The 21,959-nt window shown below is 39.5% G+C and overlaps 1 protein-coding gene and 1 non-coding gene across 2 annotated transcripts in view; both read left to right on the top strand.

Moving 5' to 3' along the window:
* The first annotated feature begins 1,409 nt into the window (after positions 1 to 1,409).
* On the top strand, positions 1,410 to 1,482 carry trnak-cuu. Its single transcript has one exon. It is a non-coding gene; the product is annotated as a tRNA-Lys (tRNA).
* A 187-nt stretch (positions 1,483 to 1,669) lies between these two features.
* LOC122553932 (F-box/WD repeat-containing protein 7-like) overlaps positions 1,670 to 21,959 on the top strand; it is a 49,988-nt gene continuing 29,698 nt past the window's right edge. Inside the window, exons 1-5 of the mRNA XM_043698438.1 lie at positions 1,670 to 2,090; positions 6,703 to 6,881; positions 8,455 to 8,543; positions 12,918 to 13,103; positions 16,320 to 16,438. Coding sequence (XP_043554373.1) covers positions 1,992 to 2,090; positions 6,703 to 6,881; positions 8,455 to 8,543; positions 12,918 to 13,103; positions 16,320 to 16,438 — 672 coding nt within the window. The 5' untranslated portion in view covers positions 1,670 to 1,991. The remainder of the gene's footprint in view (positions 2,091 to 6,702; positions 6,882 to 8,454; positions 8,544 to 12,917; positions 13,104 to 16,319; positions 16,439 to 21,959) is intronic.

Genomic DNA, 21,959 nt, shown 5'->3' with positions numbered 1-21,959 from the left:
CATGCTTATCGGGAGATATAACCCAGTGGTGGTTAGGAAAAAAGACTGAGTGGGACTAACAGGAAAAGTGTTATAATGTTAAATGCTAAAAGCAGAGGCAAAGCTGAGAAGGACTGGGAGCAAAGTCAAAAGCTACAGACTACAACTGCTGAGGGAGAAAGCAACTGGCTTTCAAGCCTGGGTAGTGTAAAAAAGATTACAGAAAATAAAGTATGTATAAGTATATACTTATAAAATATTTTTTGCAATATGACAAAGTAACCCAAACAACACTGCAAAAATTACAGATTAATCTAAAAAACTCGACGTAGTGCAATTTTGAATCCAAAGTATTCAACTACAAAATTACAGTCAACTAACAGAGACCTTGGAGTTCAGGTTCATAGTCCCTTGAGAGTAGAATCGCAGGTAGATAGGACAGTGAAGGCGACGTTTGGTATGCTTTCCTTTATTGATTAGAGCATTGTGTATAGGAGTTGGGAGGTCACGTTTTGGCTTTACAGGACATTGGTAAGGCCAGGTTTGGAATATTGCATTCAATTCTGGTCTTTCATTAGGAATTTGTGAAACTTGAAAGGGTTCAGAAAAAATTTACAAGGATGTTGCCAGGGTTGGAGGATTGAGCTATTGGGAGGGGCTGACTAGGCTGGGGCTGTTTTCCCTGAAGTGTCGGAGGCTGAGGGGTGATCTTATAGCGGTGTATAAAATCATGAGGGGCGTGGATAGGTTAAATAGACAAGGTCTTCTATCTGGGGTGGAGTAGTCTAGAATGAGAGGTCACACATTTCGGGTGGTGGGGAAAGATATAAAAGGGACCTAAAGGGGCAACCTTTTCACACAGAGGGTGGTGTGTGTATGGAATGAGCTGCCAGACGAAGTGGTGCAGGTTGGTACAATTATAGCATTTAAAAGGCATCTGGATGGGTATATGAATAGGAAGGGTTTAGAGCGATATGGGCCAAATGCTGGTAAATGTGACTAGATTAGGTTAGGATATCTGGTCGGCATGGATGAGTTGGACCAAAGAGTCTGTTTCTGTGCTGTATATCTCTATGACTCTACTTACTGAAAGGATTCAAATTATGTGTTCACATGGTCAATTTGATTAGTAAATATTGACAAAATATTGTGACAAAATTGTGGAAATGAAATGTTTTCTGTAAAGGGTGAGACTGTAGAAATTGTTGGTGGGGTGTGCACCAAAAAGTGATTAACTACTAATATAAAATCAAGATACTTCAATTCTGCTGGAAATCTGAAATAAAAAGAGAAAATGCTAGAGAAACTCAACAGTTCTGATAGCATTTATGGAGAGAGGAATAATTACATTTTGAAGTCTAATATAAAATGCAAGTACAACGTCTTTTGAATAAATTATAAATAATGATCATATATTTTACTCAGTAGTAGCCCGGCTAGCTCAGTCGGTAGAGCATGGGACTCTTAATCCCAGGGTCGTGGGTTCGAGCCCCACGTTGGGCGTACTATTTTTTTTACACGAAAAGCTGAATCTTGCTGCTGCATTCTAATATAAAATCATAAAAACGGCGAATACGAAGTTAATGATCTCATGTAGTTTTTCACATACCATATCGTTAAACTCGTGACAGTGCTCACTAGGCGTTGTGGGATTCAGAGCAGGATGAGCGGACGGGGAATGATTAATTATTAAATAAACCATTTCTCAAGGAAAAAAAAATCGGATAAACCCAAGAATGAAAGTGCTTGCTTTATTTTAGGTGCAGTTAGACTGTTATAAATTTGTACTAATTCAGAAATCTCAGTATCCGTGATCCTAGTAACCCTGAGCATTCCTCTAACCGCCACTCTCAATTAATGAGGGTTGGTGACGCCCAGAGTCGCCCGTTGCTGTGGTTACCGGCCTGGCCTCCGCCGGCAGGCCCCACAACAAACTCCTGTCGTGGGGCTGGTGACCGGCCTGGCCTCCGCCGGCAGGTCCCACAACAAACTCCCGTACACTCAAACCGGGCATGGAGCCTTCATTCGAGGAAAAAATGGACCTGATCTTCTCTGCATTCATCTCCCTCACTGCACAGGAACAGGACGAAGCGTTGTCGCGTTTGCTTCGTGTATGTCAGGTAGAAATGCTTCTGCTTCTAATAGACAATAGGTGCAGGAGTAGGCCATTCAGCCCTTCGAGCCTGCACCGCCATTCAACATGATCATGGCTGATCATTCCTAATCAGTATCCTGTTCCTGCCTTATCTCCATAACCCTTGATTCCACTATCTTTGAGAGCTCTATCCAACTCTTTCTTAAATGAATCCAGAGACTGGGCCTCCACTGCCCTCTGGGGCAGAGCATTCCACACAGCCACCACTCTCTGGGTGAAGATGTTTCTCCTCATCTCAGTCCTAAATGGTCTACCCCGTATTTTTAAGCTGTGTCCTCTGGTTCGGCACTCACCCATCAGCGGAAACATGTTTCCTGCCTCCAGAGTGTCCAATCCTTTCATAATCTTATATGTCTCAATCAGATCCCCTCTCAGTCTTCTAAACTCAAGGGTATACAAGCCCAGTCACTTCAGTCTTTCAGTGTAAGGTAATCCCGCCATTCCAGGAATTGACCTTGTGAACCTACGCTGCACTCCCTCAATAGCCAGAATGTCTTTCCTCAAATTTGGAGACCAGAACTGCATGCAGTACTCCAGGTGTGGTCTCACCAGGGCCCTGTACAACTACAGAAGCACCTCTTTGCTTCTATACTCAATTCCTCTTGTTATGAAGGCCAGCATGCTATTAGCCTTCTTCACTACCTGCTGTACCTGCATGCTTGCCTTCATTGACTGGTGTACAAGAACACCCAGATCTCTCTGTACTGCCCCTTTACCTAAATTGATTCCATTGAGGTAGTAATCTGCCTTCCTGTTCTTGCCACCAAAGTGGATAACCATACATTTATCCACATTAAACTGCATCTGCCATGCATCTGCCCACTCACCTAACTTGTCCAGGTCATCTGTAATCTCCTAACATCTTCATCACATTTCACCCTGCCACCCAGCTTTGTATCATCAGCAAATTTGCAAATGTTATTGCTGATACCATCTTCTATATAATTAACATTTATTGTAAAAAGCTGCGGTCCCAGCACGGATCCCTGCAGTACCCCACTGGTCACTGCCTGCCATTCCGAAATGGAGCCGTTTATCACTACCCTTTGTTTCCTATCAGCCAACCAATTTTCAATCCAATCTAGTACTTTGCCCCCAATACCATGCGTCCTAATTTTGCTCACTAACCTCCTGTGTGGGACTTTATCAAAAGCTTACTGAAAGTCCAGGTACACTACATCTACTGGATCTCCCTCGTCCATCTTCAGAGTTACCTACCTTCCCTTTCGGTAGAATAAGGATAAATAAAAACAGAAATTGCCGGTGAAGCTCTGCAGGTCTGGAGGATCTGTGGGAACGCAAAGCAGAAGTTAACGTTTCAAGTCCAGTGACTGTTCTGATGAAGTTTCGCCAGGAATTTTCTGTTTTTTTTTGTTTCACATCCCCAGCACCCGCAGTTCTTTGTTTTAAGGCTAAAGTAGTTCACTTAACCGTCCAAATAAATACAGGTGTATATGTAGGATGATACACAATCACAATATTCACTGTTTTCCAGTACTTTTTTGTTGATCACTATAACCTTTTGGAAGTGTGTGTTTTGGATTTTCTATTTGATATGCTACATCATTTTGTATCATCAATTTTAACTATAAAATAGAGTGAAGCATGGGGAAATATTCACCAGATGTTTTTTCTCGGTTTATAATTGTCGGCAGCCACATCTTTGGTATTGAATTGCTTTTTCTGTGACACGGATAAAGCAACTTGTCAAATGTTTGTCACTTAAAGTTTAACTTATCATGCATTGCAAGTTTAATTTCTCTACTAGGATCTTTAAATTACATTTCGATAATTGTGTTGATTTAAAAGTTCCATCCCATATTAATAAGTTTGTGCAGCTGGGGTGGCAACACTCTCCAAATCAGCAATTAATTGATTCCTTCAGTTTGTCTCGGAGGAAACTACGTTCGTGTGTACCCGTATGTTTGTGTTTTTTTGCCACTGTTTACCTATTATTTACTTATCTATGTTACTTCACTCAGATCTGCCTGATTGCTTGCAAGAGAAAGCTTTTCACTGTGCCTCTGTACACGTGACAATAAATTCAATTCAGTTCAGACTGATAATGGACTGGCATCATGATACCTAACAAGAGAATTTAAAAAGTATGCATGTGGATGTGGGGAATAATAATGATTAAAATATGAAGGAGACAAGGAGGAGATAGTAGAGGCTCTGACAATAACGGGATGTGGGCCAAGTGCTGGCATATGGGACTGGATTAGGTTAGGATATCTGTTCGACATGGATGAGTTGGACCAAGGGTCTGTTTCCGTGCTGTACATCTCTATCACTCTCTGACATGTCCTCAGTACATCAGTTTGGACTTCTGGCTTACTTAATCAGTGACATTATTACTATGCCTTGAGTGGAGTCTGAAGTGGCTTCAGACAGAAGTCCTATGACTTTGAAAGAAGGTCTAAAAGATATTGGTTTTGAGCATCAACAGTCATAGAAAACCTCCCACATTGTCGTTAGCCTTTGCACTCTCTGTAAAATCCAACTTAAATGTTTTGAGTCAAAAACTCACTGAAAGACTTCATTGCCACAGGGGAAGTGTTCTTAAAAGAGAAGACTGTATCTACACTACTGTCTCCAGAAAATAGAATTCAGTAAACCATTACTGATCAATTATACACTCCAATGGTTTTCAATTAAGATAATTTCTTCTTGAGAAGTTATTTTCTTCAAATCAAATCTTTAAATTAGAGATGTTATTACACACCAGATGGGACTTGAACCTATGCCTCCTCTCTTAGAGGTAGACATTCCCATTGCACCAATTCAACCCTCACTTAACTTTTTATATCCAGAAGTGCTGTTATCCAGAAGTGCTGTTGTCCACAAGTGATTTATTTTTCCCATCACCAAGTCACCCATGATATTTTTCCATATGTTACCCACCTCCAGTAAAACACCCATGATCTCCAACTTATTAATTTCCATGGAAAACCTGTCAAGGACATACAGACCAAAGGTGATGGTGAAAGGAAGGAGGCTGAAGCAAAATGGAGTTGGAAGGGTGGAAAGTGGCTTCAACTGAAGATCAGCATTTAGACAATCCGTTAATTTTTTTTCTCACTTTGTTGCTTTGCCAAAGTTCCTTTTTAGAAAATATTTCTCAAAAGTTTACATTTTCTAGACTTGGATTGTGTCTGTGTGTCTTAGCCTTGCTTAGGGGTGACTAAATACCCTGGGCACATATTCCATTCATGTGCAAGAGCAGTGTACATCCTGAGCTGGTGTGTATGCTAAAGGCTGAATACCCAGAAGTTTGTTTTGATGATTTTAGCAGTGCACTCAACTTACCATAATGCAAAATATTATTCAACCACTTCCTGTTGTGATCCCAGTTTTATGGGCCAAATGGTTTGTACTTAGTGATCTCTATCCAGGTCTTGCAAGAAGAGGAGCTCCAGGTGAGCATCTGCAATACTGGGGCTACTTTCCCCAACTATTCAGGTCTCTGCATCTCCTGCTCCACCTTTATTCCAGCAAATCATGCAGGAATGACTGTCATGGTGGATTTAAATCTGGCTCATTCTCTTTCTAACTTGTCTTAGTGACTGCTAATTGACCATCCCAATCTATATTCAAGCCAATTAAAGTTCATCTCCATGATAACGAAGAGCAGTGACTGCTCTCCTATGTGCAAAGATGAGACTTGGGAGCAATCCAATGTTCATTTCCCATCCCTGGCAGGAAAATCAGGACAATTATTTCTCTTAGTCAAATTATGAAAAAGAAAACTAATTTCACTACATTGCAGTGGAAGTCATTACTGCATGAAATGCACTTATGTAGCAGATTGGGCCAAAGTAATTAATTTGATACTCATAATAAGGAAGCTTATAACGCATATAGTTTTGTTGGAGATGTTATCAATTTCAAACAGTTGGAAAAACATTAATGGTGATATACAGACACATCAAGTGGTTCAGATATGGAATACAAAATCTGAGTTTGCCGATGCAGGTCCACCTGAAAGGCATTAACTAAGCCTCTGAAAAGAAAAAAATGTATAAGTTTATGTGGAAAGGATGGGTGAGTGGAATTAATAGAAGGCTGGCATGGATGTAATGGGCCAAATTACCACCACCTCTGCTGGAGTCATTCTCTGATTCAGTGACGGTACAGTTGTTGTTTAAAACCACAGTAAAATGTGAACTTGATTCAATTACTGTCGATTTTTGTTCTGAGATAGAAAACTATTGGTTCAAGCTCATTATCTAGTGTGATTCTTTTAGCACTGAGACATTACTACATGTTACTATCCTCCAATCATTTACTGAGCTTTTGTCTTCCTATTTGGGTGGATGTAAAATATACCATGGCACTATTTAAATAATAGGGGTCATTTATTGAAGTTAATTTCCATGTCCAAGTTAGATACAGCATTTGTCCAATTAAATACCATAATTAACCAGTTGTATTTGCTTTGCAATGTGATGGGTGCTATATGATTGAGTCTTTTCCTTCATTAAAGGAATTATTTCAACAGTGTCTTCAAGAACTACTTTATATCATACAGGTTTTTAAAAGAAGTTTGATTTCCCTTTGTTTTTCAGCTGCCACAACTGAAAAAGATCTACTCTGAAGTCTGTCCCTTATTATCCATTGACTTTGTATTAATTTTGCCACAAGAGCTGGTAGAAAGAATCTTTTCATATGTGTCTGCAGAAGATCTGTTTAGGATGGCATGCTGCAGCAAAACTTGGAGAGAATTTACAAACACTGACATTTTGTGGTAAATTAAGATTTCTAGTTTTAATATGACATTCTGAATGTTGAGTCAAATTTTTATTTTATAAAAATTGTATGTGTGTATATTGTTTGCATAAAAATAGGACTGTAGATGTAATTCAATGAACCTGGAATAATAAAGACGCGAGACTGCAGGAGATTGATTGAAACATTAGCCTATTATCCCTGGGATGTGAGTTTGAATCTTGAGCTGGCTGCTTGGGTTCTACATAAAGAGTTCATGCAGTCTCAGTTCATTTCCTAGTGGGCATAGATTTAAAGGACAATGGCTACCCCAAATACACAACTGATTGGCGTAAATTGAAGCAAGCCAAAGAATGGCTGTATTTGGGGGAAAAACAAGTGGAGAGACACCTGCTTTTGATACTAGAACTGAGTGATGATAATCTTTATGAATTGATTTCATTATTACTGCCCAAAATAGAAAGTTATAGAATTCTACTGCACAGAAAGTCTCTGCCGTTTTTGCTAACTATGTGAAAGAACTATCCAATTGCTCCCATACTATTTTAAATCTGTATCTTCTGGTTATAAACTTTTCCTGCTGACAGGAGGTTTATCTTGATTCAATTATAAAACCCATCAAAATTTTGAACCATTCTATTCAATTTCTATTTAACCATTTCTTCTTTTAGGAGAAGAATCCAATTTTGTCTAATATCTCCAGTATACTGAAGATTTTTGTAAAGCCTTCATAAGTTTGCTTCGCAATCTTTGACATCTTTCCTAAAGCATGGTAACAGTAATTGAGTGCAGTAGTTTGGCTGAGGCCTATCCATTGACTTGTGAAGGTTTCCTTGCTTTTGTACAATGTGGACAAAACTTTAATTCAATAACAACCAAGCTACTTGTATATGGTTGAAATCAAATCTTATGCCTCAATTTGTAACACCTTGTATACTTTGTTAACAAATAACCTGATAATGAACTTGGCATTTTAAATCTATCAAATTGATAATATCCTTTTTCAGAATTCTTCACGTTAATGAATTTAACAACATTTTCATAAATGGCATACATACCAACTGAATAAATATGATTTTTAAAAATGTTTGTTAGTGCAATGCTTTACTTAATTGAAGTTGCAAAAATGCAACTTTTTTTAAGAGCAAAGGATCTCATAAAACAACTTAACTGGTAATTATTAAAAAATGATCCTAATAAAATAATTACAAATCCCTGGAGGAAAATTGTATGTGTGTCATTCCTGAGAAAAATAAATAGTGTCGTGAAATACTAAATTATGCTTTCAGAAAAAAAACTTAAATGATTGACTTATTATCCTTCATTAGCTTTAAAAGCCTTTGTCTATGTATTGTGCACTCCTGAACATATGAAGTTGAACTTACTGCCTTTTGGTCATTAATCTGGTATGTCATTTATTGCTTGTTTTAAAGCAAACACTGGAAAAAGAAAAACTGATAAATGCCAACAGGCTGTGAGATATTGAATTGTTTAGAAAACTGAAAGTAATGAGAACAAATTTTGCTTGCATGCTTAACAGTTTAAATTTTATTATCTATCATCATATGTAATACTAAGGTTTTTTTAAACAGGCAGCCACTATGTGCCCTTCAAAACTGGCTTAATTTTGACACTGACCAACAACTCTTCTCCAAGAACCCGTATAGTTACAGTCCGACAGGTAACCTGTTACCCTATTGACTCTTTGAGAATTGAACATATTTGATTAAAGTATTTATTTCATCGTTAGGACTTTTATCACAGTAGAGAAAAACATGTTAGGAGTTTATTTAGATAAACTGTACCATTGTATAAAGTACATTTTTATGTATGTTATTCGTATTCCTTGAATTGACCATATGTACCAATGAAAATAAGATGTATTTTCAATTATGTAAAATGGTGATTTTCACTGATCCAAACCATCAATACACAGACTATATTGAGATCAGAAAATGTTTATCGCTTATTTAACAGAATTTAACTTCTACTGTTTGCAGCTACTTAACTTTAGTTTGCTTTTGTTTAAAGCAATCAGTTTACAATACTTTACTTCATTGCTTCAATTTCTTACACAAAGCTGCAAACTTCAGCTGTCATTTTACACTGTAGCTAACATACTTGAAAGTTAAACAAAAATGTGGCCACAAATGAGGATCAAAAAATGTTTGTGTTTTTCAATTCTTGAATATATGTTGAAAGGTTGTAAACACCATTTCTAGGTGGTGCAAAGAGTTTGCATGTGCAAAGAGGCAAACTACATAATTTTGAACTGGCGGAAAACAGCACAGCGCAGCTCCAAGATGGCTCTGCCAGAGGTCTATCAGATCCATCTGTTGGAAGTGAAAAGTGCAAGGAATCAAGAAGATGTACATGGAGGCTGGATGATAAAGATGATAAATGATAAAGAGGAGCTTCCCCTCCTGCAGCTATATCTCCTTGGTTACCACTCCTTCACTGCACTTGCACTGCCACTTTGCTACCCGATCCTCTTCAACCACCATGCTGCTCTTTCCAGAGTTGGGAGGCCTTGCCTGGTTTGCTACATCCACTTTTCCACAACCTGTTGTTTCCCCTTGCCACCTCTATGTCTACGTTCTAGGCAAGTAGCAGCTGCTAGGCACAGTGATAATGTCACTGAAATAGTAATCCAGAACCCCACGCTAATATTTTGGGTACATGGTTGCATTTGAAATCAATTTTTAAAAAAAAAATCTAGGTTAGTTTTACATCCTAACGACCACCATCTAGCCATTGTTAATTGTCATTAAAAACTATGTTGTTCACAGATATCCTTTCGGGTTGGAAATCTGCCACTCTTATATGGTCTGCATCAGGAGGTTTCTCCACCTTCTGCCTCGCTTGCTGTGTTTTCCAGCCCCCTGCTCTGTACCTTGAATTCCGGCATCTGTAATTTTTTTGTCTCTAACCCTTACTTGGTCTGTCTTACATGCAATCTAGACCCATATCAATGTGGTCAACTCTTAACTGCCTTCTGGGCGATTTGGAATTGGCAATAAATGCCAACATCTCAAGAATGAATAAACCAAAAAGCCTCCTGGCTATAGGAATAGCCCCTTCCTGGACATTGCTGTGCCCTGAGAAAGCTGGACAATGTGAAGGTGTCGTAGCTAAATAAATTGCCACTAAGAAGGGAAAATTCCTCTTCCTCCGCCTTCTTATTTCCCTTGTCCCTGATCTCCCTAACCATCTAGCCACAGCTTCTGTCTTTCCCTTGCCCCCAAGCACCACCTCAGTCAGGTGGTGCTTGGGGGCAACTTCCCTTGAGATGCCTAACTGAAAACCAAATATTGGCTGCAGGTGTTCCTGTTGGAAAAGAGGCACATGGACAACTGCAATGACATTTGGGGAGGCCACCTGCTCATGGACTGCTGCTGATGTCTCCCTGCACATGGAATGCAGTGATGTCAGCTGTGCATGCACAGACACATCTACACATGCCTGTGTATGAGCGGGGGGGGGGGTATCATTTTGTGTCATGGATAATCCCTCCAAATTTGACAAGCTTGTTGAAAGGAAGAAAGAGGTGATAGGTGAGCATGCAAGATTAGAAAGCACAATGTCGAGCTACAAAGCAGACCCTGGATTTGTGACATAGTAACACTTTCCAAAAGTTTGTTTCACAACTGGCTAATTAGACCTGCTGCTACATAGTTTCTCTATTTTAAATCAAGATCACATTAAGTTTTTGAAAGGGTTTAAATGGAAACTACTTGCTGTTGTTATTACACAGTGAAGATAAAACATCACTTCATTTGGAAGCCAGAAGTTCAGCCAGAAGTGTTAAGTGGATGATCCATCTTAGCCACTTCCAGAGTTCTCCGTATCGCAGACTCCTGTCTTCAGCCAATTTGATGCACTCTATGTAATATCAAGGAACGGCTGAAAGCATTGGATATTGCAAATGCTATGGGCCCTTACTCTAATGGTAATACTGAAGAAACTTGCTCCAGAACTTGCTGCACCCCTGGCCATACTGTTCCAATGCAGGTACAACACTGGCATTTACTCAACAATATGGAAAATTGGTATGTCTTGTACACTCGCAACAGAACAAATCCAACCTGGCAAATTGCCAAACCATTGATCTACTCTCAATCATTAGTAAACTGATGAAAGGTGTCATCAATAGCATAATGAAGCAACACTTGCTTAACAAGAACCTGCTCACTGATGCTCAGTTTGGATTCTGCCAGAGTCATTCAGCTCCTACCTCCTTTCAGCCTTGGTTCAAACATGAACAAACCAAGCTAAATTCCAAGTGAGATGAAATTGATTGCCTTTAGCTGCATTTAATTAAGTGTGGCTTGAGAAACCTTAGCAAAACTCGAGTCATTGTGAAACAGGGAGAAAACTCTCTGCTGGTGGGAATCATACATGGCACAAAGGAAGATGATTGTTGGAAATCATCTCATCTGCAGGGGTTTCTCAGGTTAGTGTCCTCGGCTTAACCACTTCCAGCTGATTCATCAATGATGTTCCCTGCACCATCAAGTCAGAAGTCAGGATGTTGACTGAATAATGTTTTGCGCTATTCATGACTCCTCAGGTACTGAAGCAGTCCATGTCCAAATGCAGCAAGACCTGGGCAATATCCAGGTTTGAGCTGTCAAACAGCAAGTAACATCCATGCAAGTAAGTGCCAGGCAAAAATCATTACCAACAAAAGGGAATCTAATCATTGCCCCTTGACATTCGTTGGCATTACCATTGCTAAATTCCCACACTCTCAACATTCTGGGGATTAGCATTAACCAAAAACCGAACTGGACTAACATATAAAAACTGTGGCTACCAGAGCTGGTTAGTAGTACCCTCAGCCCAGTCCACCATTTACAAGGCACAAGTTGGGAGTGTGATGGAATACTCACCACTTGTCTGGATGAATGCAGTTCCACCAACACTCAAGAACCTTGACAAAGCAGCCTGCCTGATGGCGCCACTTCCACAAACATTCACTTCCTCCATCCACTGCTGCTTTCAGTAGCAGCAGTATGTACCATCTACAAGGTGCATTCCAGAAATTTACCAAGGCTTCTAAGACAGCACCTTCCAAACCAATGACTGCTCACCATTTAGAAGGACAAGGACAGCAAATATGTGGGAACACCTCCACTTGCAAATTCCCCTCCAAGCCACTTATCATCCTGACTTTGAAATATATCTCTGTTCCTTCAGTGTTGCTGAGTCAAAATCCTTGAGTGAACCAAATGCACACCAAATAGACTGCAGCGGTTCATGAAAACAGCTCACCACCTTTGTGAGAGTAGCAAGGGATGGGCGATAAGTGCTGGCCTAGCCAGTGACACACATGTCCTATGTATAAATAAATAAAACAAAGCTTTCCAAATGTCATAACACATTTAAGAGTTAAGAAAAGATAGATAATTTAACAAGCTTATCACCCACTTGCACTGAAGCTTTGTCTTTCTGCATTTGCTCTGAGAAAAGCTAACAATTGTACAATCAAAGCATATCTAGTATTATAAAATCTGTTTATAGCATACAATTATTTTCTCTATTTGTATTTAAAACACTAGAGCTGCCAAAGGGAGTGGTGGAGGCTAGTGCAATTATAACATTTAAAAGGCATCTAGATGGGTATATGAATAAGAAGGGTTTAGAGGGACATGGGCTAAGTGCTGGCAAATGAGACTAGATTAGGTTGGGATATCTGGTCGGCATAGACAAGTTACCCCGAAGGGTCTGTTTCCGTGCTGTACATCTCTATGACTAAAGGTTTTACTCAGAATAGTGTTTTATACTTTAAACTTCAAACTCCTCTGTCTCTGCTATCCTTACAAATTCAACCTAAATCCTCTGTAACATTGTCTATGTTCATATTGTGATATATTCATTATGGATTATATAACCAAATAGCTTGTCCGATGGGAACTTGAAGACAACCTCAGGATTTTATGGCCATTCACAAATGCCAGTCCAGAGGTTTATGAGAATAATCCCAGAGTGAAATGCCTTGCAATATTTTGCTCTTTGATGTCTATTACTAAATGATTACCTTTTATTTTAATAGGTCTCACATCTCCAAGGTACAGCTCTGTTACCCTTTCTGATTTTCCCTCTTTGTCCCCAACTTGCCGATGGAAAGAAATTTACATTAGAGCTTGTCATCTGAGTCAAAACTGGATGTTGGGTAGATATACAGTTTTACCTTTACTTCGAGGCCATCAAGAAAGAGTGGATTGCCTTGATTGTGATGGTGAGTGCTATTCAGCAAGAGCAGAGTGGGAAATACTGTGGATTATGAAGTGAATTATAATTAATTTTCCTTTTGTAATCTTTGCCTATAGTTTTTCATTCACACCTGGCTTAATGCACTGTAACTAAGTTGACACCATTCAGATGTGGATTTGGTTTGCCATTCAATCATGACGACAATATGATCTTGCGTTTATATCAAGTCATTCACAAAGAAAAATGCCACATGGCTCTTCAAAGAAATGTAAAGGACAAAATGAAAAGGAGATATTGGGAGGTATGACCATAAACTTGGTTGATGAGATGTAAGTGCCAACAAAAATTATCTCCAACAATCTAGAGAATCTAATCATTGTCCCTTGACATTCAATGGCATTACCATTGCTACATTCCCCTCTACCTACATTCTGGGAGCTACCATTGACCAGAAACTGAATCGACTAGACATTTAAAAACCTTGGCTACAATAGCAGGTCAGGGGTACACTGGGCAGCACAGTGGCTTAGTGGTTAGCACTGCCTCACAGTGCCAGGGACCAGAGTTCATTTCCAGCCTTGAGTGACTGTGTGGAGTTTGCACATTCTCCCAGTGACTGGATGGGTTTCTTCTGGATGCTCTGATTTTCTCCCATAGTCCAAAGATGTGCAAGTTAGATGGATTGGCATGCTAAGGTTTCCAGGTTAAGTGGATTAGCCATGGGATATGCAGAGTTACAGAGATAGGATAGTGCGTGGATCTGGGTGGGATGCTCTTCGGCAGGCTGGTGTGAATTCAATGGGCCTAATTACCTGCTTCCACACTGTAGGGATTCTAGGGTTCTGTGACTGTCTGTGAGGACTTCCTCCAATGCTCTGGTTTCCTCCTACAGATCAAAGATGTGCATGTTAGGTAAATTAATTATGTTAAATGTAGGGTTTCAGATGTAGAGTTGGGAGCTGGGTCTGGATGGGATACTCTTCGGAGGATCGGAGCAGATTCAATAGGCCAAATGGCCACTTTCTGCTGTAGAGATTCTAAACCCTGTCCAACATCTACAAGGTAATGGAATGTACAGCTTCAACAATATTCAAGAAGCTTGACATAGCCAGGACAAAGCAGCTTGCTTGATGGCACCACTTCAATGAACAAAAAGCTTAAGTCACAGGAATAGACAGTTGTTAAATAATATTACAATAGTCGGAAGGAACAAGACCATAAAGGGTATCCTGACCACTAGATGTGTCTGTCATTTGATCAGTGAACTGTAAATCATTGTTGCTTGTGTAGCTCCCATTTTAGTTTTAATGGTTCAAGCTTCTTGGTAAACATACTAAAAACTAGTTTGTTACTGAATGCTCCTTATGAATAAAGAGATAAAGTTATTAATAAAAAAGTTCTGATCTTAGAATTAAAATGAGGACATACAGAGTACTTATAAGATGAAAGTCTGAGTGGGTCTGAGCTATATTGTTTGCAGCCATTGTTGAATTTCTGTCGATGAAGCACAGTGATTAACACTTTTCAGATCCAGCAGCAGTGATGGCTTCTGTAATTTTATAGGTGATGTTTTACTGTACAAATGGACCTGTAAGACTTTTTACTCCCTTGGAAGGTGGCTATCAAAGCCTTCTTGCAGTTCTGCACATTGGCAATTATTTTCTTGAAATTCAAAATTTACAATTCAGAGCTCAGAATGACATTGTTTCGTGGATTCTTGGTTCCTCAAAATTAACAATGAAGTCAATTATACTGAATCACTTTAAAGTTCTTCCACCCAGCTGCTGTTTATTCTGAAGTTTCAATTCACATGGTCATACAGCATGGAAACAAATCCTTCAATCTATCTCATCCATGCTGACCTAAACCTTGGCCCATATCCCTCCAAACCATTCCTATTCATATCCATGCAGATGCCTTTTAAATGTGTAATTTTACTCTCCTCCAGCAATTCCTCTGGCAGCTCATTCCAGATGTGCACCACCCTCTGCATGAAGAAGTTATCCCTCAAATCCTTTTTAAACTCTTGCCCCGCTCACCTTAAACCTGTAGTTTTGGACTCTTCCCCCCCCCACCCCCAGCCCGGGGAAAAGACCTTGACTATTCACCCTATTCATTCCCTTCATGATCTTATAGGTCACCCTCAGTCTCAGACGCTCCATGGAAAAAAGCCCCAGCCAATTCAGCCTCTCCCTGAAAGTCAACCTTCCAGTCCCGGTAACATGCTTGTAAATATTTTCTGCACCCTGTCAAGTTTAACAATACCCTCCCTGCAGGGTGGCAACCAGAATTGTACACAGTATTCCAAAAGTGACTTCACCAATGTCCTTAACAGCCGCAATATGGTATCCTGACTATTATACTCAATGTTATGACCAATGATTTCTCCTGACCAATGGATATCTCTATAATTCACTTAGAGCTTGCAGCTGTATCATCAGATGCTTTGCAACAACTTAGTTTTGCCTCCTGTGTCCATTATGAGTCAGATTATTTTACAGAAAACCTATTACATCATAATTCCTTTATTCAGATCAAGAGCTTGCAGGAAAATCCAGTTCTGTCCTCATTTGATTTTTACATGGATGCTTCCAAGAGCAATGCTAGATAAGATGGATAATTTATTCTTTTACATTTTATTGATTCCATCTCTCTCAATTCGGTCTTTCTTCCCCTGTTTTTGTTCTCATTCTGAATCAGATTTGACATTGTATTCAACCACTCCAAATTACATTTATTTTTGGTTCCTATGAAGCGAATTTCACAATCCTTCAACTGGATTTGCTAAGAAGGTTCATTCAGGATACACATCATAATTCTAATGGCTATTTCCACTTTGGATTTCACCTACTTCTTCTGTGCTTGTTTACATACCCTTGTTCTTTCTAGTTCTTCTATGTCCTCCCTTCTATCCTTTCATTCTCACTGTCCCAAGAACTCTAAAGTTCTCATGCTTGTTCTCTTACTTGATGTCTCTCTCTCTCCTGTAGAATAGTGCTTCACATTCCCACTAGGGGCACATCAGAAATGTCGTGGATGAGTTTGCATATGTCATGTCCTACATATTTCACAATTCAGTAAAGAAACATGCTATGTATTCTATCATTGTGCTGCATATTACTCATTCTTTATGTTTAATTTAAAAATACAAAATACTATCTGATTTGTACAAAATATTTAACCACAATAGAAGTCTCATCTCACAATTCTAATATATTTCCTGCCTCTTTCTTGTTCACAGGAAAACGGCTTGTTAGTGGAAGTTCAGACAAAACTGCCCGTGTATGGGATCTATTCACTGCAAATTGTCTACATGTACTGGATAGTCATACAGATGCTGTAACAAGTGTTTGCATTAAGGTAGTCTTTTTCCCCCCCATCCAGCTACTTAAAAAAGCTGTAAAATAAACACAAAAATAATCATATACTTTAATTCATTCTGAATTATTTACATTTTTATTTGCATTTGTTGCTAGCTTATCAGGTTGCTATCCAAATCCCTGTACTGGTTAAGAAGAAATTCCCTTCAATTAAACATTGGAAAAACCTAAAGTTTTTCAGTTCCTGTTACTCAGTTCCTGTAACACTATTCACTAGTTGCTGACTAGCTCCTCCCGCTTTCCTGTGCCTCTTCAGTCTTCACTTAAATGTTACTTTTATTGATCAAGTGTTTGGTGTACTGCTCTAGTAAAGTTTTATGTGCCTAGATGCATATTTTGCTTTATAATGTTCCCGTAAAGTGCCTTTTATTATTAATTATGAGTAAAATACCTTTTGGATGTTTCTTTTAGAAATTTTCCATTAATTTTTTTTTCTGTATCATAAGCACTATATAAATACAAGTTGCTATTATTACTTCATGAAGTTTTTTAATAACCGAAAATAAATGGTTGTAATAGAAAGTTGCAATGAAGTCTTTGCACTAACTCTGTCATCTATGCATTAACTTATTGGATCATGTTTAAAATTAAGTAGCCAATATTTTTATAATTTTATTATTATCAGTTGCATTATTATCAAAACATTCAATAACCACAAGTCCTTCAGGTGTTGTTTGTATTAGCAGATGACCCAGTCAGGACAATGTAAATTGTATTCCATCTTCAGTGCATCCATTCTCTATTCCTATTTCACACTGGTATTTCCATGTAGATTATTCTGCTCATCACTTTGTGTAGGTGGTCTCGTGAAATTCTGAAAAAGAAATGAAAATATCCAAGTTGTTTCTTCAGATTTCTTTAGGTCTATCCCCAGTGTTTCAGCTAAGAATCAGGAAAATACCTACGGGAATCAATTACCAGTATCATAATCCTGAAAAAAGCATTGCATTTTTAAAAATGCTGTTTCTGTGCAATTTATATTAATAGACAAGAAATGCCTTTGAGTAATTTAGAATCTATAGTCCAATTTCAAGTCCCAGTGAACATTCTCAAACTGCAATAACATAACATGATTGAGTTATAGCTTTTTCAAATATTATACTTGTCAACTTTGGAATTGATCCCACAGTATTATAGATCATGTTACTCACCAAGACTAAGAAACTGTACAAATCGAGTTTTCTTTCTAGATTAATCTCATTTGCCTCAAATTGACCACAGAGTTCCAAACAAATTCCTGATAAGCAAAGCCTGCTACTGATAAGAAATGGAAGTTAACACTCTTTACCTATCCAAAATCCACCTCAAGGATAAACAACCTTCAGTTTTCATTTTCACAGGAACATGCCTTCCTTACTGACATGACGATGAATTTGTTGGCCAATTAGCAATCATGAAGGCAGGAATAAGGGTCGGACTCTTCAAGTGTAGGACCGATTTCTAAACCGACCATGGCAGCCTTATTGTATCTGCTCTTTCACTCTTTACTTTCAATTTGGAATCATCAGATGTCTCAGGAAAGGCACGGGCTGGAATCAGGAGCAGGGAGCCCGACTGATTTGCAGATGTGAACCTGGAAATCATCCTTGTGGCCGTAAGGGGTGGGGGATGGAGCTTTTTACCTATTGAAGAGGAGGCCACCTCACAAGACTAAGGAGAACTGCATCAAGGTGACACAAGGGATGTGATTTGTACAAATTGGATCAGTTGTGAAGAGAAGCTTACTAATCTGATATGCTCTGATGAGGTGAGTAGAAGCATCAACTCTCAGGACTGGCATCTGAGTATTCAACATCCAGTGGTGCATCAGCAGAAGAACCTGAGGCTGTGTTCTGTAGCTGAACATAGGAGGAATGTATGCCCATAGAACTTACTGACTCAGCAGAATAACTGAGACCCATAATGCAATTGAGGATCTGACAGCATTGAGATTTGCAGTTTACAATGGAAAATGCAGCTAGTTTTGGTCATGGATGTCAGCAATTCTTTATCTTTTACCCTTACTCCAAATCAGGGCCCATAATATACCCGAGAAGGGGCTCCCTACCTTCACATCATTGCTGCCAAGGAACAGGGATCAATAAATATCATGGATAGTGAGAAATATGCCAGGGCACAATAGAGATAGTGATCAGACTGCAATACATTCATTTAAAGGTGTGCATTGCATTCCACCTCCTTCAGTTCACGCTGAACCCTGAGTTTCATTGAGAAGCCTCCGCACTTGCAGAGGGTTGTGATCTTTAAGGCAAGTTCTCATGACATGTGCTTGTGTCTCCCACAGACATAGATGTCAAGTTTGAACAGCAACTATAGAACTCCAAAGAACCACTATCATCCCTTCCAAAGCAGCCTCCACTAGTCCAGGTATTGTCAACTTCATAAGGCCTCACATATGGTTAGGTAGGATGGCACTGCATCCACAGCACTAATGTGCAGATATGGTGCCAGAGACATGGGCAGCTGTGGCAATTCACCCTTGCAGGAGAAAGGACAGTAACAGGCCTACTCAGCTGAGTACAACAGCAGGTGACCCAGGAATAGAATTTCCTGTTAGAACAGCAGCGACAAATGTGCTCCTAGATTTCAGAATTTTTCAGGTAGCGTATAGTCATGTGCTGAAAATGGAGGTGTTGACCCAGCTCATTTGCATCACCTTTAGAAAATTGGACAAATACGCTCCTCCATTGAGAAAGTGAAGAACTATATGGAGAGCCAGCAGTACTTAAGAGGTATGCAGAAACTGTTCATTAATATTTACAGTGTACATGCTACACCATGTAGCCTTCACGTTTCAGTGATGCTAATGGCACAGGGTTGTTTGGTTTACCAGTTGCTCCACAGCTCATATTCTTAGTCAGTACACCATCAAATAACCAAAACTGTGAGGAGGTTTCTGCCCCTCATTGGGGTCCATCTTCAATGACGTTTTTGACTCCTCTGATGAAGTGAGCACCTATGCTTTGAGATTCACTGATGGCAGCATATCTTTGCAATGACTCAAGTATAGAAGCATTTGGAGGTGCCACACTTATATCTCCTAGGCATTTTCATGAAGATGATGACTGCCATGTGCCTCACAACCATAGGATGGAAAAGAACAAACAGGCTACCTCCAGCTATCTCCTCAAGGGCAGCACCAGGTAGAAGTGGCCAAATAAGGAAGCATTGCATTGGACAGCATACTGAGCGGATCACTAGGATGTCTTCTGCCTGTAACTCTGCACTATCTACATTTGAGTACCATGTAAATATTGACACATGAAGCTACACTGGTGAGGTTCCTTTTATTTATTGTGGGCCAGAAAAGTAGTTTGAAGTAATGAAGGCATACAAGAGTCCATTTGTGGTCATGTTGAAACTTCTGATGAGATGTGCATCCTTTATTGCCGGTGAGAGTTTACATATTGGAGGTTACATCTTCAATGAAGTGTTAGTCCCGGTAATTCATGATGATTTCCATACCATGTCATTCTTCTCTGGGTCAGAGAGACTCCCCTAAAAAAAGTGCTTTGATCAAAGAATTCCTGATATTGATGGAATTCTGATGAGAACCTCCAACCTGGGGCACTTTCCTGCTCTTCATCTTGAGTTGTGCTCCTCCCTGTCCTCCTCAAAGAACACACTCTCTTGAGGGTCATGTTATGGATAACATAGCAGACCCACACTGAATGACATCTTTGCAAGAATGTCCAGTATGGCACCTCTCTATTAGTCACTGCACAGAACTGTGTCCTGAGAAAGTATTGTGGTCTGATCTATGGTTGTCCTAGTGAGTAGATAACTTTGGTAATATTGGCCCAATGCATCTGGCTTGAGCTTTCATAAAGAGATGACTAGCCCATCTCTTTAAGATGATCCCAAAATGCATTCATGGAATTTCGGTATGTTTCAGGGAGGTTAGGTGTTGCGGGTAGAACAATAGTTGGTACAGACTGAAGCAGTAATGGCAGTTGTCAGGGAAGTGAGAACCTAACTGGAGGAAGCCATTGCTATGCTGCAGATCAAGTGAATTTTGAGAATGTGGAAATGAATCTGATTGACTTAGCACCAGGTACTTTGAAGTCCACATGGACATTATCGACGTTTCCTTGTACCTGGAGGAATCTAGGATAGTTCACTGCCCTCTGCCTGCAAAGCTATGTCATCCCATAATTTAATGTACTGTCCAAGTCTCGTGAACAGTGCATCAGTTATCTACAAGATGCAGCCATGTACTGCCATTTGTGAGATAAAAGAACGAAGGACTGTGAAGGAAATGCAGTGGCAAAGAAACCTAGACTTTACTAAAAAATATTCTCCAAGAAAATCATAGCATACTCAGTATACAGATGCAAAAGTATCAGTGTTGTCATCATTGTGGACCTCTGTGTATCTCGGGGGTAAGCTGCATGTTGGTGCATCATGCAGGTGACAAATGGCCTCCTTGTCAAGGCTGAATAGTACATCAAATTCACAACTGATGGGGCATTTTCTAACCAAAGGGTTCAATGCCTGGACCTGGTCAGCAGATGCTCTGTAAGGAGCTCTGTTATTATGATAGTCTACTGCACTCTTTTATTTAATATAGCCCTCCAGAAAGGTGTTAGATCAGTGAGACCCCTAAAAGAAACAGTTCATTAGGAAGAAGAAAAGAGAATGAGTTGGAGGCAGAGGGAAATTATGCTGAAAAAGGGACTCCCGCTGCATGATGAGGTGATCTCCCATTCCTCTGGGAAGAGGATGTGCCTTCTGTCCCTCACCTCTGTAATGTAGTAGACTGCTTTGGCTCAAACTCTCTCCATCAAGACAACTAAAAGCCTCCGTGATGGCTGCCATGGATTTCTGAATGAGTCTTATACATGACATAGACTTTCTAGAACCCCAAGCCCGCTATGCCATTCAATAAAGTAACCACCGCTCTGTTTGTGTTTTGCTTTCAACGTTCACATTCACTCTGGATAACCTTTGCTTCACTTGCCTAACAAGAATCCATTTCCCGCCGATGTTAAAAATGTTCAATGAGAGCCTTCTGAGGCTGAATTTCATAATTTTGCAATCCCAGACAATATATCTCCTAATTTGTCTGAAACGAGTAAACCCCATCTTTTAAATTGTGGCCCCTAGTCATAGACCCATTCTCAAGATAAAAACTCCTTTCTATGCCCACCTTGTCAAAACTGTTCAGCATCTTACATACTTCAATCAAGTCATCCTTTACTCTTCTCAACTCTGGTGGAAACAAGACTAGTCTATACAACCTTTCCAATGTAAGACAACCCACTAATTTACCTTCTCTTAATAAACCTTCTCTTAACCACTACAAAAGTATTGCACTTTTCCTTAAATAAGGAGTTTAAAACTGCACACATTTTTCAGATGTGGACTCACCAGTGCTCTGTAAAACTGAAACATAAGATCTTTACTGTTATGTTCAATTCTTTTCAATAAAACATAGCATTCTACCAGCCACCTTACTGTACCTGAATTCTAGCTGCTTATGACTCATGAACTAGAACACC

Source organism: Chiloscyllium plagiosum, chromosome 10, assembly GCF_004010195.1.
Source record: "Chiloscyllium plagiosum isolate BGI_BamShark_2017 chromosome 10, ASM401019v2, whole genome shotgun sequence".
Classification (NCBI taxonomy): Eukaryota; Metazoa; Chordata; class Chondrichthyes; order Orectolobiformes; family Hemiscylliidae; genus Chiloscyllium; species Chiloscyllium plagiosum.
Note: the sequence above shows the minus strand (reverse complement) of the source record. Positions and strands in the feature narration are given on the sequence as shown.